The sequence below is a fragment of the Vidua macroura genome, chromosome 5 (genome assembly GCF_024509145.1).
Source record: "Vidua macroura isolate BioBank_ID:100142 chromosome 5, ASM2450914v1, whole genome shotgun sequence".
In the NCBI taxonomy this organism is placed as follows: Eukaryota; Metazoa; Chordata; class Aves; order Passeriformes; family Viduidae; genus Vidua; species Vidua macroura.
The window spans coordinates 69420850-69437838 of NC_071575.1; the positions used below are offsets into that span (position 1 = coordinate 69420850).

Here is a 16989-nt window from a genome sequence, read left to right on the forward strand (position 1 = left end):
AGGCTTTTGCTGAGGAGTTTGTTTCACAGTCCAGGTGCTCTGACTATAATTTGCTTGTGTAAAATTGGGCCTGTGATAAAACCCTTCCCTATCTCAGTAGAAGAGTCTTGTGCCCTGTCTTTTCAAATGCACTCACAGGACAGGTGTGAAAATAAAGCAAAATCATCCTGGCAGTAACATCCTAGAGTGCTATTGATTTATGAATCTTACTCTCATTCCTTTGCCTAGAGGTACCTAGATTGTACATGGCATTTCAGAGTAAAAGTTACAGATTTGTCTAATAATTTCATAAACCCACAAGGACCCTAATCCTGGCATTTCTGTGAACTTCCACCTGTGGGAAGTCAGGTACCACCCCATGCCTCCATTTTCCTACTTCTTAAATGGACATAATCACATATTTCTGGTTTTGTAAATCACTGTGGGGTCTGGATGTGAGGTTGTGATCATTGTTGCTCACTGATACCATATTGCTTTTCCCTAATGCTGCTCAAAGCCCTTTACAAAGGTGAAGTGCCACTGCTCATTACCTAAACAGAGTTATGGGACCCCTGGAATGGAGCTTTCCCAGACCACCTGCACCTTGTCATTTGGATCACTATTGTTAATTTATTGTTAATTGAAATTATCCTAAAGCAGATGTCTGTCTGGCCAGATGTATCATACCCTAATCTCAAATACTCTTGACCTGATCTCTGCTTGCATAGTGGAGCCTAGGAAATAAACTTATACGTAGGTGTTTGCATTGTGTGCACCTGAACTGGAACTGAACCTCTCCCATCCCTAATTTCCCTGTCACACCACAGATTTTTGGGCATTTTTGGCAAAGATTTGAGTTTTCCCCTCACAGTATAATCAAGCAGCTGATTCCTTCCAATTCTAACCAGCCCAGGAGCAGACATAATAGAACTTCTGTGCCTCAGAGGATTGTTGGAATAATCACTGTGAGAGCTAAAGCACCCAAGAACAACTTCAGTTGACAATATATTTTTGTGTTTTCAAAATCCAGTTAGGAAAAGGGTGAAAGCCCTCAAAATCTGGAGAAACTCAGGGGCCAAATCCATCTCATGTAAGGGTCCCAATGGAGTTCAGAGGGAAACAGCTGGCAAACCAAAAGAGGGTAAGGTGGGATTTTGTTTACATAGAGAGGCAATAGGGAACTTCCACATCCCTCAACTTTTTGAGAGTGAGCACAGAAAACAATACAAGGAGAATTTCCTGCAGGGTGACTCAGACCTAAATAATTGTCTTTATCTGAGGTGCCCTCTGCCAGGCACATCCCTCTTTATTGATTCAGGAAGAATTTTTAGAGTTTAGGGTGAGTTACATCTTAGAGATGCAATTTGTGTGACTGCACTGGCAGTGTTGGATTTTGTCTGAATTAGACTGAAATTGCAGTGGCTATAATGATAACTTTTGCTGAACATAAAGGCAGCTAAGGTGACTTGTTAAAATGTAGACATTACACATAAGACACTTGTCAGATCAAGGGATCAGTCACTCAGATCAGTCCCACCCCACATGCCCGCAGTACGTCTGAAGATGCCACCTCAAGAATTCCTTATAATCAATAAGGAAAAACCTGCAGTGTGATTCATCTAATCCTGGAAGAAATGTTCAAACAGGTCAAATGAATTATGCCTGCATTGATTGTCAGGATTTCAGGTGTAGGATTTGTGTCCTGGATGTCTAGAGCTGGCTGGAGTGAACAGCATGTGCATGTCTGAGGTTGTGTGTTTGGCCAAACAGAACTGAATACAGGAATTTTCTACAAACATTTATATGCCTGAGAACATTGCAAGATGGGTTTCAGTTTAAAGTTTGAAGAGATGGGTTAATTTTTTTTGTTAATCTCTCATTTTTTATCACTGGAGAGCTGAATCTTCAATCAGAGTAAGTCACTCTGCTGGCTGACTTGGCTCCATGGCAACACCACCTCTGCTGTGCTTTGACATCTGTAAGGCAACGGGAAAAACCTGTAATATTGTGGTTTCATCTCAACAGGTGATGTGTCTCCTCCTCCCTCTACTGTCATTGGGCACACCAAAACCTTAGCTAAGGTTACATTCAACCCCAGTGTTGTTGAGCAAACCAAGATTGCCCGAAATGGAATTTTGGGAGACTTCATAATTAGATATGATGTCAGCAGGGAGCTGAGTGTTGGGGATGTTCAGGTACTGTACACATGATTCATCTTTTCTGTTTTATTAACTGTACCCGAGATGGTTCAATTGTTTTGCCTGCTCCAAATTCCTAGAAAATGCTTTCCAAGTGAAGGCTACTCCTCCATCTTGTAAGAACTATCTAAAATAAAACAAATCGCTTAGCAGCCACAAGATGTACTTAAATCCCATCTTCATTGAGCTTCTTTTTTGTGTCTGCTTTTCAGTTGCTCAGTATACTGGCTGTACATATCTGGATACAAGGCCAGTTCCTCAAGGGAATGTTGTGGTTCTGATCTGTGGGCACATATGTTACATCCTTGCTGCATTTGGAAGGGAACCCTGATGTCAGCCATGGAAGGAGATGTGGAGAGCTCCAGCTGGCTCAACCAGTCTGCATAAACTGAATTAAGGGGGATCCCAAGGGTATCTGGGAACAGATTTAAGAGGGTTTCCAAGGAGCATTCATATCCTCCAGTGTAGACAGAGCCACTGAAAGCATCCAAATGTCCCATGATGATGTGTGTAGAACACTGCACCATGATCTGCCTTTGATTCCTGACTCCCTCACTCTTCCACAGATCCTCAATGGATATTTCGTGCACTACTTTGCCCCCACAGACCTTCCTCCCTTGCCAAAGAACGTGGTGTTCGTGCTGGACAGCAGCGCTTCCATGGTGGGCACCAAGCTGAAGCAGGTGAGCTCCTCGTGTCTGTCCTGGGCTGCTCAGCTCTGAGGTGGCAAAGCTTGGTTCAGATTTGTCAAATCTTGGTTCAGATTTTCACCATTTCTCTCCTGCAAAATGTCTGAGGTGTGTCTGAGGTGGGAGGTGGCTCTGAAGACACCTCGAGGTGATCTACCTGCAATGAGAAATGTGTGGGAATGGGATGGGAACAAGGAATGTGGAAGGATTCATCACTCTGTAAAGGTCTGTGCTGTCAAAATTGAGCATAGGATGGTCCGGGGCAGTTTTGTTCTGAGCAGTTTGAGGAGAGGCAGATCAGGCAGAATTCCCAGCAAAGTGCATTCAGCAGACTCTTGTATCCAGTCTAACAGCACAGAGAAGACACTGCTGCCTTTAAATTACCTTGGCAAAACACTTAGTGAAGTATAACTTAAGAGGTTCTGCTGAAAGAAAAGCAATTTTGTCCTTTTTGGGAATCTGAGTCTTTCAGAACAAATCTCAGATGTTTTTCCAGGACACAGACCTTAATGTGAGCCACCATACCAAGCTGAAGGGCACATCAAACATAAATGGAATATGGATTCTATGGATCCAAATTTGTCTTCCCCAGTGACTGGGGAAGAAGATGACTCATCAAGAGAGTTGTTAACAAGCAATCCTAGTCCTGTCCTGAATGAGGTCTCAAATCAAGACGCCTTTGAATCTGCAAAAAGCCCCGTGGCTCTTGGCTTTCTGTTATCCTCCTGCTGAAAAATGACCACCCTGCCTCTCAGAATAAACAATTCTGGCACAAATGCCCCCAGTCCTCCAGGCTGGAAGCAGACAGCTACTGACCAAGTGCTGAACCAGGGAGATTAAAACTCCAAAGGGCTTTGGTGCTTTTGTGAGCTGCACAAGTAGTCAGCAGATTAACCTTGCACTATGAAAGCTTTTATTCTCCTCCCGAGTATCAGAGTTTCTTTTCATTACACGTACTAAAAACAACACAGCCATTAACCCCTAAAGGTTTAATTCATAGCAGTTTGTGCTGCTAAACATGGATCTCAGGCAAATTAGCTACAGAGAGGTTCCTCTTGAGCCTGAAGTGAGAGAAGTGTCTAATCAGAACCTGTATTGAGGCTGTCCCCAACTTTTTGTCTGTTATCTCAGTATTTTTTTTTTTTTAATAGAAAACCACTGATACATTATGGAGTGTTATGGGATGGAAGCACTTACCTTCCTTTGATTCCAGCTGCTCCAAAAAATAGAACTTTATGGAGTTAAGATCAAAATCATAAACCCCCACACACAGATTAATCAAGAAAAGACCAAAATCTAGGACTGGCTGAAAAATAAACCTCTCTTGCTTCTCAAGGAAAGTGTGATCAGTTGCAGCCATGTTTGCTCAGTGTCCTTTTTACCAGTTGTTGATGTCATTAAGATGCTTATTAAATTACAGATTCCCTGGTGGCAGGCTACATTTGAGCAGAGGAAATGTCTCCTTTTTGTCTTTTCTCTTGGACTCTCACAGCTGTGGTGATCTGTGCTGATGTGCAGAGAGCTGGGAAATCCCATGGGACTATCTTTCCTCATTTCTCCCTACTGAGTCACATGCAAGGTCAGCTAAAAATACAGTCAGCAATTGTAAAGAGTGCTCCTGTGGGTCAGCTGCAGTGACTATGGCAAAGGACAATTTTTAGGATTATATAAGCAAGGATGGGAAACATCAGCTGTGCACCTTTTTCTGTAGCAGCTGGAGGAGATTTTGGACTCTTCAGTCACCTGTTCACAAAGTAAATGGCAAAGTGACTCAAATGGGGTCAGGATTTCATGCATCCTACAGTTCCCACAACCCACCTGTGAGTCATTTATCATTTCCTCTCCCAAGGTTTTCCTTTTTCAACATTAATTTTTATCTGTTGGTGCCATCCCTTTTTTCCTAAGATATCTCAGTCTTTGAAGCAACAAATGTCCAGTTGCAAACACATAGAGTGAGACTGGTTGATCAGCTTCAATCAAATCACTGGATGTGTTCTAAAAGCATGTGGATGTGGCACTTGGAGACATGGTTTAGTGGTGAACACAGTGGTGCTGTGTTAATAATTGGACTTCATGACCTTAGAGGTCTTTTCCAGCTTTAACAGCTCTTTGGTTCTATGATTAGGACCCTTGAAATATTCCACTCACGTCTCTAAGAGATGTATTAGCTTTGAGGGGAAGTTATTTCTCCTCACTATTCACAGCCTCTGAGCCCAGGTGATGTCCAGCAGACTCAGATGTGTTGCAGCAGTCAAACTCCTCTGAGAATCTGATCCTTTGCTACAATCTCCTTTTAGCACTGGCAGGATCATGAATAGAAAATTCTTGAGCATGATGACAAAAAAATATTCATGTGCTCAAGGCTTTGCACATCATTACTGCTGTCCCACTGGCAAGGAAAATCCCCATGAACTTTGTTCCTTCGTTTGCAAAGAGACAGCAAGTTCTGTGTGGAATAGTTGCTTTTAACAGCCAGGAGAGCCTGGGGAAGAGGTTATATCTGCAGGATTTACTGGGAAGAAAAATGATTTGCCCTTTGAGCAGTCTACCCTGCCGATTTTATGGTACCTTTGGCAATGTAGAAGGGGATATAGCAGCTTTACATTGGTGTAACCGGGAGAAAAAGGGGCCAGTTTTAAGTTCACCACTTTGTGATTACCATCATTGCACCCAGCTTCACTGAACGTGGTGAGAAAGGTTCTTGTTAGAGAACAGGAACCTTCCCAGCTGTGAATATGTCCACAAGAGGATGAATTTGCAGGTATTTTGCATAGGTATGGTAAAATAGAGTTGTTCCAACCATGGATTCGTTTCACCTTACCTTTCCCACAGGCAAAAAATGCCACACACTCAGTTAAGCAGTTGGCTTCACCACAAGCCTGGCAACTTGTCAATGGTGGCGTGCCAGACTGTAATTTTCTCTGAGGTTAATTGCTCCAGGAGGAACCCAGCTGAAACTGGGACCTGCTGGGGATTTGTAAGGGCTTCAGTTCATTTGCCTGTGCCTGTCCAAGGGACACTGGTGGTACCCTTGAGTCACCCCCACTGCTGGAGCCCATCTGAGGGCCCTGTGTGCCCAACCCCTCACCCTCTGTGCCTCAGCACAGACACCCCCCAGGAGTTCAGGGGGGTGAAGGAGCAGACAAGCACCTGAGCACTCAATGTTCTCCTTCCAAACTCCTCTGACTTCTGCTGGTGGCTGCAGAACTGGCTGTGAGCCTGTTGTCTGTTAGCTCAAATAACAGCTGCTGCCCAGGAGAACAACCTTAAATCACCAGGGAACTTTGGAGAAAATGCTAATTCCAGTTACAGCCTTCAGAGCGTTCAAAGCTACTGTGACGAGGAAAGTTTTGTCAGGTTTTCTATTTCTGCTGGAAAGGAACAACCCCAGAGAACACAGAAGAGCTGCTGCAGCACCAGCAACCCCAGGCAGCTGCCTCCTGCTCAGGAATACACCACAGCAGTGTTATCTCTGTCCTCTCTGGAGGTGTGAATATGGGATATAAGAAATGCTACAGGAAATAAGACATCAGATCTATGTAGACTTTATCTGTTCAAAGAAAATAAAATTTCTCCTCCAAGAGAAATGCAAGTACTTGTCACAAAGCAGAATAATCTGCCTAACCCTAAAACTACTAAATAATGATGGGGTCATACAGAGAAACAAATAACCTTCAGAGCAAGATGCTCTCAAGTATCCAGGACACAGAGCATCTGCTTCTGGTTTTAGGACTCACAGCCAATTTTGCTTCTTGCTGAGGCAGTAGAAACAAAATTTCCCAGGAAGATCCCAGACCACCTATAAAGTGCAAGTCCTTTAATTGAGTTTGGAGTAAATAGGAGGCAGAGGTGAGGGCAGAGTTTGCATGGGAACCCTGCTGAGGCTTGAACTGAAAACTCATGAAGATGCTGAGAGCTCTCCCAAACGTCTCAATTGGACCATCACTGAGTTCATCAAAGGATGAACTGGAAACAGGTGCTGCTGATGTGCCAGACACAGCCCAGTGACCAGCAGACAAAGCTGTAGTGAAATGGAAGTGGCTTAATGGAGCTGGGAAGTCAGTCCATGGATTGGGGTCATTGAGGTTTATGTAGCAGAGCTACAGACAGCAGAGGTCTTGGGCTGAGACTGGGATGAGGGCCCAGGCTGGTGCTTAAATGAGCAGGAGAGTGGGTGGAGGCCCCAGCTGGGGCTGGGCACAGCCATTAAAGCCTCTTGGTATCCTCAAGGCTCTGGCAAATGCATAAAAGTCAGTGAAATGAAAGATCTTTCTTTAGTAGTCCTTTCCAAGCTGGAATTAAAGGGTTTTTTTTTCCAGCTGCTGGAGCAACACCTGGAAGCCAGACCTGGCTTCTATATGTGTTTTCATCATGGATCTGTTATGTGAATTTAGGTAGGTTATTTTCTTTGCCTGTGCTTGTCTCTTTGCAGAGTCTTGTCTCTTTAGCTGGCAAACCCATGCCTGGATTATGGCTGTACAAAGATTCCCCGAGCCTAAAAGACACCAGACCTTTGTCAAGACTGAAGTTATTAGATTAGCACTATTTGCAGTAACACTGCTGTTTCCAGGCAAATACCCCTTCACCCTAAATCAGGGCGTGTCCCACAGATTGCTCAACTGGGACCAGTTTTGTTTCTGGCTGTGGAGAGCAGCTGAAGCTCAGAAGTGCTTGTGGCACCTCTCGCTGGAGTGAGGTCTTCCATGCTGTAGTACTGTCGTCAAACAGTGTTCACAGGCAGCTCTGAGGTCCACAGGATGTAATTTGAAGTCCCTTAGGAATGAGGGATTTGATGCTGTGTCATGAGGAGAGAGCTCTTGCTTGGATAGTTACCCCTGATGCAGTGACATAATCTTCTCCAAAACATCTGCTCTGTTCTCTGCAGAGTTTGGGGTGAAGAATTGGCTTCTTCTCATGTCTGAGGCAGTGGCTTAGGATGGAAATGGGCAGGGGAAGGGCTGGAGGCAGAAATGTGTAGGAGGGAGTGGGGATCCTGCAGCTGGAGATGCTGAGGGGGTTTGGAAAAGGTGAAAATTGGATGAGGGCAGGTGTGGGAGAACTGTGAGGGCCCTGTGGCACACCCTTAGGTGGGAAAACTGGCAAATTTGCTTCTTTAAGGAACTATTTACTGCTCTTGCATTGCTTAATGCTAACCCTGAGCAAAAGTGCTGGGGCTTTGCTTCAATGAACAAACCAGTGTCACCATCCCTCACTCACTGGAGATCAGAGAATCCCAGAATGGTGTGGATTGCAAAGGACCTTAAAGATCACCCAGTTCCAACCCCCTGCCATGGGCAGGGACATCTTCCACTACATCAGGTTGCTTCAAGCCCTGTCCAGCCTGGCCTTGGACACTTCCCGGGATGGGCCAGCCACAGCTTCTCTGGGCACCCTGTGCCAGGGCCTCACCACCCTCACAGAGAAGAATTTCTTCCCAATATCCAACCTAAATCTCTCCTCTTTAGTTTAAACCCACTCCCTCTTGTCCTATTACTAGGATCCACTTGTAAGGTCCCCACTGCACGTCCTGTAGAAAGAAATGAAAATGGGGAGGTGCCAAGGGAGGAGCAGCACATCTCTCCTAGCAGGTCACAGCCATGGATGGGATGTTCTGAGTAGGGGCTAGAAAGCTTCAAACCTGGCAGGCTTCTGGCTGCTGAGACACCCACTCTGTGAGAGTGGCTACATGATGAAGGATGGTTGTAATCAGTATGAAGAGCATGATGAGCTGTGTCTCAGCAGCTGATGATTGCTGAAATTGAGGGGATGTGTTGTGGACAGCTTTTGGGCATGTCAGCTCTTCCCAGCATTGTGTTGGGGCTGATCTTTGTGACAGAAAATGACAGTACCCAATTACTGGAACAGTTTTTGTGCCCTGGGATGAACTCCATCTTCTGAGGATGGGCAGAGGGAGAGATGTCAAGCTCTGCATCAAGGGCATGGGACATTTTTCCCTTGATGCTGACCTTTTTGCTGCTCTCTCCATGGAAATTTTTCGTCATGCTGACAGGGTAAGGGTTTGACTGTCTGATGGGCATGTTATGGGATCTGATTCCACTTAAAATGAGCTAAGCACAAGAGAAGAATGTGGCCTTCAGACACTGCTGTGTCAGTCTGGCTGTGTGCCCATGCAGCCCCGTTGTTTCCAGTGGGGTTATTTCAGTGTAGCACTCTGGGACAGCCCTTAAGCTTTTCCCTTTGCCTTATTTACTGTACGGAATTGTTTACTGCTCCAACTGTAATCCATTCTGCACTGGGATAAGGGCTTCAAGTAACAATGCTTGGTGCTGATTAGAACTTGCCTCCTTAAATCTTCACACTGGCATTTATTCACATCCTCAGTGCTGCTGTGAGATTGCAAAGACTGAGCATCCGGACCCATGGAACTCCAGTTCCTGAGAATTCAGATCAGCTTTTGATCATCAGATTAGTTTTTCATGTATTTATCCTCACCATGCTTACTAGACAAGTGAGTTACCCTAACTGATCACATCCTTCAAGATAATTTTATCATCTACTGAGCAAAAATCCAGTGCTTAAGTGTCCTGGATGGATGTGGAGCTAAGTGTTTTACTCAATGTTAAATGGAAAACCTTTTTCAGAAAAGGCAATAGGAACAAACATTTGTTCTGAAGGATGGTTGTTTTTCAGCCTGGGAAATTACAAAGCAACTTTTTTTAAGGCCATACAGGGAGTCAGCAATGTTAAAGTGACCAGCAAAGGACCTGGGATGCTCAGGAGGAGGAGACTGGACCATGGACTGGAGACAGACCTTTATTGTCCAGAACTCCATATTCAAACTCCCTCCCATCACAGGCCTGTGTCCGTGTTGAACAAAATGCTTGTTGTCCAGAATTGCGAAGGAGTTTTCCCTGGTTACGCCATTCTTGTCTGCCAGGAAGAAAGCACAAAGATACATTGACAGGGAGAGGGGCAGTTGCAGTTCCTCAGCTGCAGGACATTCCCTGTGGAGGCAGAAAGGGCCAGTTGTCCTCTCTGAGAGTGGGATGCAGGAAGGTAAAACAATCCAAGGACACACTTCTGGGTTAACCCCTGGTTTTGGGGTTAATAGAAGTCCCTGTTGCTGGCAGGTGACATGTGACCAACATTATGTGGGCAGAAAGGGCACTGGGACACAGAGGAAAGCAAAACTCACGTGATGTGGCTTCCAGCCTCAGCAGGAACAACACTGCCCAAACCTTTGCTCTCTCTGTGCTCCCTGTAATGTGGCAGTGGTGCTCCCACTGCATTCCCCTTGGCTCTGGACCCAAACCAAACCTATGGCAGCACCTTGTCTGACCATGTTAGCACCATTTCAGGTGTGACTTTGATGCCAGCCTTTCCTTAAGTCATAGTACTAATTAATTCTTCTGACAGACCATGGGGACATTGATGGGTTTTGGTTGTTGCTGTTTGAAAAACCCAGCTCTGGACCTTTTTATCAGCTGCCTCTGCATGTTTGGAAATGGAAAAAGAAGAGCCAAAGCACAGAGGATATTGAAGGAGAAGAAGGAGCTCTTTTGGTTTGTCTCCCTGTATTTCCTTGTAATCTTTTGCCAAACAATATATTCACTTGTACTTTTCTCCTTTTTGCGGTAGGAGATCTCATTTCTGAGCCCTTTGCTGCACTCTCAGACACATCACTGGACAGAGCTATGGCTTCCTAATTCCCTCTGAGCCTACATCTTGTACCTTAGCTCCTTTCTTGTCAAATTTGGTTTCTCACAAGGAATCTGGAAGGACAAAGGGTGCTGAAATTTTGTCTTCAGTTGTGGGATCTTCTAGCACATTGGATGCAGATGGCCCCAGGTCTGCTCTCTGCAGGCTGTTCTTGTGCATCTCCTCCTGTCAGTGGGTGCTGTTTTCCAAAGGCTGTGGTTGGAAATGCTTTCCTCTCTGCTAGCAGTGCTCCTAGACTGGCTGATCCCAAGCCCAAGCAGCTCCCTGGTGCTGGCTGAGCTGGAAGAGGCTGTGTCACTGGTGATGAAGTCCTGCTGCCCAGCTGTTGCGAGGGTGGCTGGATGAAACACTCAGAAGTGCTCCTAAGGCAATGGAAAGTGTGAATACGTGGGCTTGGGATATGCATTTTAATGAGGTGCTTGAATTCTCCCCTTGCTGCCCAGCAGGGCCAATGTCTGGCAGTGCCACAGCTCCTAACAACCACATATTGTGTCCCTGGGAGCTGCACAGCTCTCGGGGTAGCCAGGCCTCACCCTCGCCCTGCTCCCCGAACAAACAAGGGACTGTGAAAGAAATGTCAGATTCCTCCTAAAAGGTGCCCAGATGGTCTGACATCATCCCAGATGTCTCTGAGGCAGATCTTTGACCCCCCAAAAAAGGCTGAAGGCTCTCAGCTTTCTCATAAGAGTGTGTATCTTCCCATGCTTTGCTCCACCAGTGTTTAAGCAAGATGAGGTCTGTCAGAGCTAACTCCAAGGGCTGGGTACAAGGGTGACAAATCACAGCCAAACTCGAGCGTAGCTGAGGGAGTTCTGCTCTTCCTGCTGTTGCTGGGGCTGGTACAGCTCTGAATCACCTTGGCTGTGATGCAGGGCCTGCAGCAAGCGAGAACCAGACAGGCAGCAGCTGTGTTGCATGTCCAGGTGTCAGTGCAGAGGTGACAAGGAAGGTCAGAGTGGTGGCTGGGAGCTGGCTTGTCTCTGGCCTCGTAGGCTTGAGCAGACACTGTTTGCACATCAGTCATTTAGTTTCTCTCCACTCTCATCATTCATGAAGCACAGACGTAAGAAAACTGTGCTCACTCCCTGGCAGTCATGGTCACATCCCCTGTCCCCAGCTATAGACCAGGGTTGTACTGCTCCAGGTTTGGGGGTGACATTTTGTAGCCCTGGAGGTGGCTGATTCAGTCCCAAGGTTCCAGCTGTGTTGGCAGTTCATTCACCAGCACAATTCCTCATCTCAAATGCAGTGGCAATTCAGTCTCCACCTCTCACCTCAATTTTATCTGTGTTAATTTGAGGGAAACGGGAATCTTCCTCCACCAAGTTATCCTCTTTTAAATCCTCATTTCAAACCTGACTCTGACACATACAAACCTTTCCCAAATGGTAAAAAAGGATTTTTATTCAGCTCTTCTGTATTGTTACTTCCTGCCATCCTCTGCTTTAATCCTTGCTCCAAGTGCATCTCCCCAGGCAAACATGTTGGGAAAAGTATTTCACTTTGCAGCACCTGGCACAGAGGCACTGCACCCCTAAACTCTTTTCCCTCAGTGTGAGTGGGTCCAGCTTATCTCCAAAATGAACCAGTGTCATGTGCACAGCCATGGAGGAACGACCTGGCCCTCAGCAGGGTAGAAATTGTTACTTTTCTGCCTCTTTGGCAGCAGTTTCAGTGGAATGACTCATTGGGGCCAGGTGGGAGTGGAAATGCAAGGACCCCATTGGCAGCAGAGCAGTTTGGGAATCCCATGGCAGCCACAGCCCTTGGCTCCTTGGAGCCAGAAGTTCCAGCTGTGGCCTTGCAAGGACAGAAGCAGAAACCTGCTGCTGTATCCCAGCTGAAGCTGCAGCCAGAAGAGCTTTGCAAAGCTCTGCCTGGGGTCTGGTGGAGATGGGAGGAGAGGGCTGGGCACCAACTGCACTTGGTCATGGCTGAGTCCTTCAGGATTTCAAGCAGTGCACTTTTACCAAGATATTCTCCTTATTGAAAGCTGGTTTTGCCTGCCAGCTGCTGAATCATATCCAGCACTCTGAGGGGAGTCACATCACTCTCATAGAGCATTAGTGGGTGGGGAAGGCTGGTAGATAGAAAAGCATGTTGTTCCACCCCACGAGGAGTGTGGTCTTCAGGACATACCTGGGAGTCCTCATGAGCTGGGAAGAGAGATGGAAATAGGAAGAGACAGGGGATTCAGAGCACTCTGGGAGAGGTGGAGACACAGTTCAGCTCCTTTTGGCTCCAGCAAGAATCAGAATGCTCAGGATGGGGCAGGATTAGTTCTGGAGGTGAGTCCCACCTTCTCTGCTTGAAGGCAAAGCCTGGAGACAGGCACTTCCAGACAGTGACTCAGCCCATCCTAAAATCTGTCCAAAACAGATGGCATGGATTATTCCCTGGAGGTGGCTTCCCCTGCCTGGAGCAGGATTAGGTGGGATGCCCAGCTTTCTGATGACTGAGTTGGCAAAGCTGAATCCCACCCTTTATTTTTGCTGTGAATGGAGTAAAAGCTGCAGGAGAATGAACCATATGGCCTCCCTCACTCTCTTTGCTTTGGAGCAAAACCGTGTGCACACACACGCACACTTGTACATATGTTTGTGTGCATGTCACATAAATTCAAAGGGTTTTAATTTAAGCTGCAGAGGCAAGCACAGGATACAGATGCCAGAATCCAGGCTGTCAGTGCATATCCATTAAAATATGGCAGAAGTTTTTTCCTGGGAAAAATTGACTCAAACTCCGTGGAGTGATGAAAATGAGACAAAAAGCAAAGAGGAAATTGAAGAAGGGGAGAGAGGGATGGTCCCAGCCCCACATTTGGCCCATGTATGAGGGTGTGGAGAAGTGCTGGGTTTCCTGGGAATGTGTGTTTTGGTTCCCTCCTGATCCTCTCTGCAATTCCAGCTTGGATGCTGTGTACACCAAGCTATTTCTGCTTTGTGTTGTTTTACTTTTTCCTTTCCTTTTCTTTTGGCTGAATACAGGCAAGAACGTCAAAAGGAATTTGTGAGCACAAGGGAAGTGAGATGCAGCCTCTCTGCAAGTAGGCCAAAGCAAGATTATTTCTCCTCTTGCCTTGTTCTCAGAAACAGCAGAGCTTATTTGGGCCCAATAAATCCCTCTGAGAAAAGTGCAGTTTCACAGAATTGAAAAAAAAAAAATGAAGAGAGGGGTTTTGTAATGAGAGAGGTCAAGCAATGTTAATTATAATCAGAGCTGTAATATAGATAATGAGATTTGGGGAGTTTTTCTTTAAATCATTGCCTCTAGGAACCTCTGTTTCTCTCCTTTGTGGGAGTAGAGGGGGGATGTGTATGTAGGGAGTTGTGGTCTTGCTGTTCCCTGCTTTAACACCCTGCCCAAATTTCCCTCAGCAGAGCTTGGCATGGAGGCCTGCTCACACACAGGATAGAAGGTTCTCCATTTTCACTTTCTGCTTACTTTGATCCATTTTTTTGAGGGACAAATACTCAGGCCAACCTTGTTATCATGGAATAAATCCAAGAGTCTTTTTCTCCTCTGTGTGATTGCTGCCTGTGCACGTGTGGGATGGTTTGGCTGACTGAACTGAGGGCTGGGAACCCCAAGTTTTGGGAACCTCTCACTTTCTGACCTTGACATAATTACAAAAGTGTCCTGGTTTTCCTCTCTGTAAAATGGGATGTTGATGGAGGCTGTCTCTGAAGGCTGATGTCATGCATTATCTGAAGCATTTTTACAATACAAAGGCTGTTGTAAAAGAGCAGATGAGAGAGAGTAAAACCTTCTCTTCTTTTTCAAATATTTTGCCCAACTTTTCCATTTTCTGTGGACTGTTGGACTGGAGGCAGCCTCCATGTTTGGGGCAGGAATTCACCTCTGTGAAGGTTTGCTTGTTGCACATCATGATGTGGACCTAGTGGGGTTCTCCCCTTCCCTTTGAAAGAATCTCTTCCACCAGCATTTGCTTTATTATTCTTGTCTGTGAAACGGTGGTGGGACGTGGAGGAATGTTCCAGCTAAGCAAGTGGAGGGATTAAGCCTGAGATCCCTGCAGAGCAAAATGATTTGTACAGAGGACAGAAACAGGCAGGGAGAGTCTCCAGACCTGGCTCCAGAATGTTTGAAGCTATGGGAAATATTCCCCTTAATTTCAGGTGGACTGGGAGCCAAGGCACCAGCTGTGAGGATTAGATTTGTTTGCATCATTGCATCATCATCTGCCATGCACAATCCAGGGGGATATTGATGACACAGCTTGATCAGTCCTTTGAGCCCTTTTCCAAATTGTCTTTACATAGCAACATCAGGCCTAGGCTTATGTGGTTTCCAGCACTGCTGATTACTTCTACATTTCTTCTGGACAAGCCCTTCACATATTTTCCTGACAGGCATGAGAGGAACCTTTAAATGCTGGTGAGCCCACAATATAATTTCTTGCATAGCTTTCCTTGGAATTTGAAGGCTTAATGGTGGCCAAGAAGGGGCCGAGCTGAGAATCTGCTGATTCCTCTGCCTAGATATTGCCTCATATTCCTCCCATGTGTTTTGCATCCAAATATGGGGTATGTTTGCATCGACAGAAGCTGCTTTTGGGCAACTTCTCTGCGTCTTGCTCAGCTGAAGTCTGTCTCCATGTGAACACAGCTGCATGGCTGCTAAATCCAAGCTGGTCTCACCAAGGGGAGCTGGACAGCTCTGCAGTCTTCCTCTTGCCTTTTCCTCAGTGGTCTGGCTTTCCCAGAACCCAGGATCCTTAACCTCCTTTGCTAAGAACTCATCCTGGGACCAGCTTTCTGTTGCCTGTGTTTACACATGATGATGAACAGTTGGCATATTGATGAAAAATTATATACCTGGGACAAAACTGACTGGCAGGTAGACTCTGCAATAACTAGTCAGGACTTCTTTTTGTATCTAGTTAATTTAATATATTAACCTAAACATTTATTAATTGCTGAAAGTATTCATTAGAGTGTACATGCAGCAAATAGTATCCTAATTATGAACAGAAAATGTGCATCCTTTGACATGTTTACTGTTTTTTTAACTGGTAAGTCACCTACTTTAAATTTATGCCACTTGAAGCTTACTGCCAGTCTAGAGGGCGTTAGACAAACTCTAAGAGTTTGTTATTAGTCATTATTATTCACTATCCCTTAATTCAGAACATTGTTCTCCCAGTCACTGGGAGCTTTTATCCTAATTGTGATGCCTGATTTTTAAGCTTAGTTAGGTCTAGATGTGCCTCACAAGACCTTTTGAGTTGTTTTTCGTCTCATATTTGCCCTGGCACCACAGAGATCACGCCTTGAGACAGGGAAGGACATCCCAGTTTTCTTCATCAGCCAAACTGACAGTGTAGAAATATCTAAAAGATCAGTAAACATCTTAAAACTAAATTCTTGCCCACTAAAACACTGACAGCCGTGTCTGCTGCTTTCTTTTCTCTTTCTAGACCAAAGAAGCCCTCTTCACAATTCTCCAGGACCTAAGGCCTGAAGACCACTTCAATATCATTGGCTTTTCCAACCGAATAAAGGTCTGGCAGCAGGACCGGCTGGTGCCAGTTACTCCAAATAACATCAGGGATGCCAAAAAGTACATCCACAACATGTCACCCACTGGAGGTATGATCAGAGATACAGATGGCATTAACTGTGTAGTCCAATTAACTACAACAGAACAGAGAGTGCTGAATGTGGTCCTGGAGCATATAGAATAAAAAGACATTGGGATTTAGGTCGTGGGACAAGGGGGTCCTTTCACCTCCACTCAGGGTTACGTGTTCTTTATTAACATACATGATGGGTTTCCTCAGGGAAACCATCCTTTCCCATTGCAGGAGGTTTGGACAAGATGGCCTTTAAATGTTCCTTCCAACCAAAATTAGTCTGTGGTTCCATACACTCATTAAAACAAATTTGATTCCATTTTCTTGCTTATCTGGTGACACCCTCAGAATGGGAGAGCTTCCAAGGTTATTTCTTGAGGATGCAGATGAAAACATACCCTGGCAAAGGTCACACAGTGCCAGTATTGTGTCGTTTCTGAAAGGCTCTGTGAAAGCAGGCTCATGATTTTGTCTGGGCTGGAAACCCCAGGGATGGAGCACACACTGTGAGATGTGGGATTGCCTTCTGCAGGTTGCCTTCTCACCTAGTACTGTCCTCTTGTCTCTACCAAGGAGCACCCAAAATGATATTTAAGAATTTCTAAGTCCTTTTTGCTTGTGCCTTGTTGCCTGGAGTAAAGCAGGCAGAGAAAACCCCAGAATGGTGGCAGAGTGCAGGTGTGAGTTTTAATTTGATTCATAGGTCTCCTGTGGGGCTGTGGACAGTAGTATAAAAAATTTCCAACTACAAATCTCCTTACTACAGCGAGGTTTGCAATCAAACATATTCCAGCAGCTGTGCCCAGAGAGCTGCAAAATGACCTATTCAAACCCTTCCCCATGGAAG

General features: G+C 45.6%; 1 protein-coding gene across 1 annotated transcript in view; it reads left to right on the forward strand.

Moving 5' to 3' along the window:
- ITIH5 (inter-alpha-trypsin inhibitor heavy chain 5) overlaps nt 1-16989 on the forward strand; it is a 44162-nt gene that overhangs the window by 15058 nt on the left and 12115 nt on the right. Inside the window, exons 6-8 of the mRNA XM_053978578.1 lie at nt 2005-2174; nt 2744-2860; nt 15987-16158. Of these exons, the coding sequence (XP_053834553.1) occupies nt 2005-2174; nt 2744-2860; nt 15987-16158 (459 nt within the window). The remainder of the gene's footprint in view (nt 1-2004; nt 2175-2743; nt 2861-15986; nt 16159-16989) is intronic.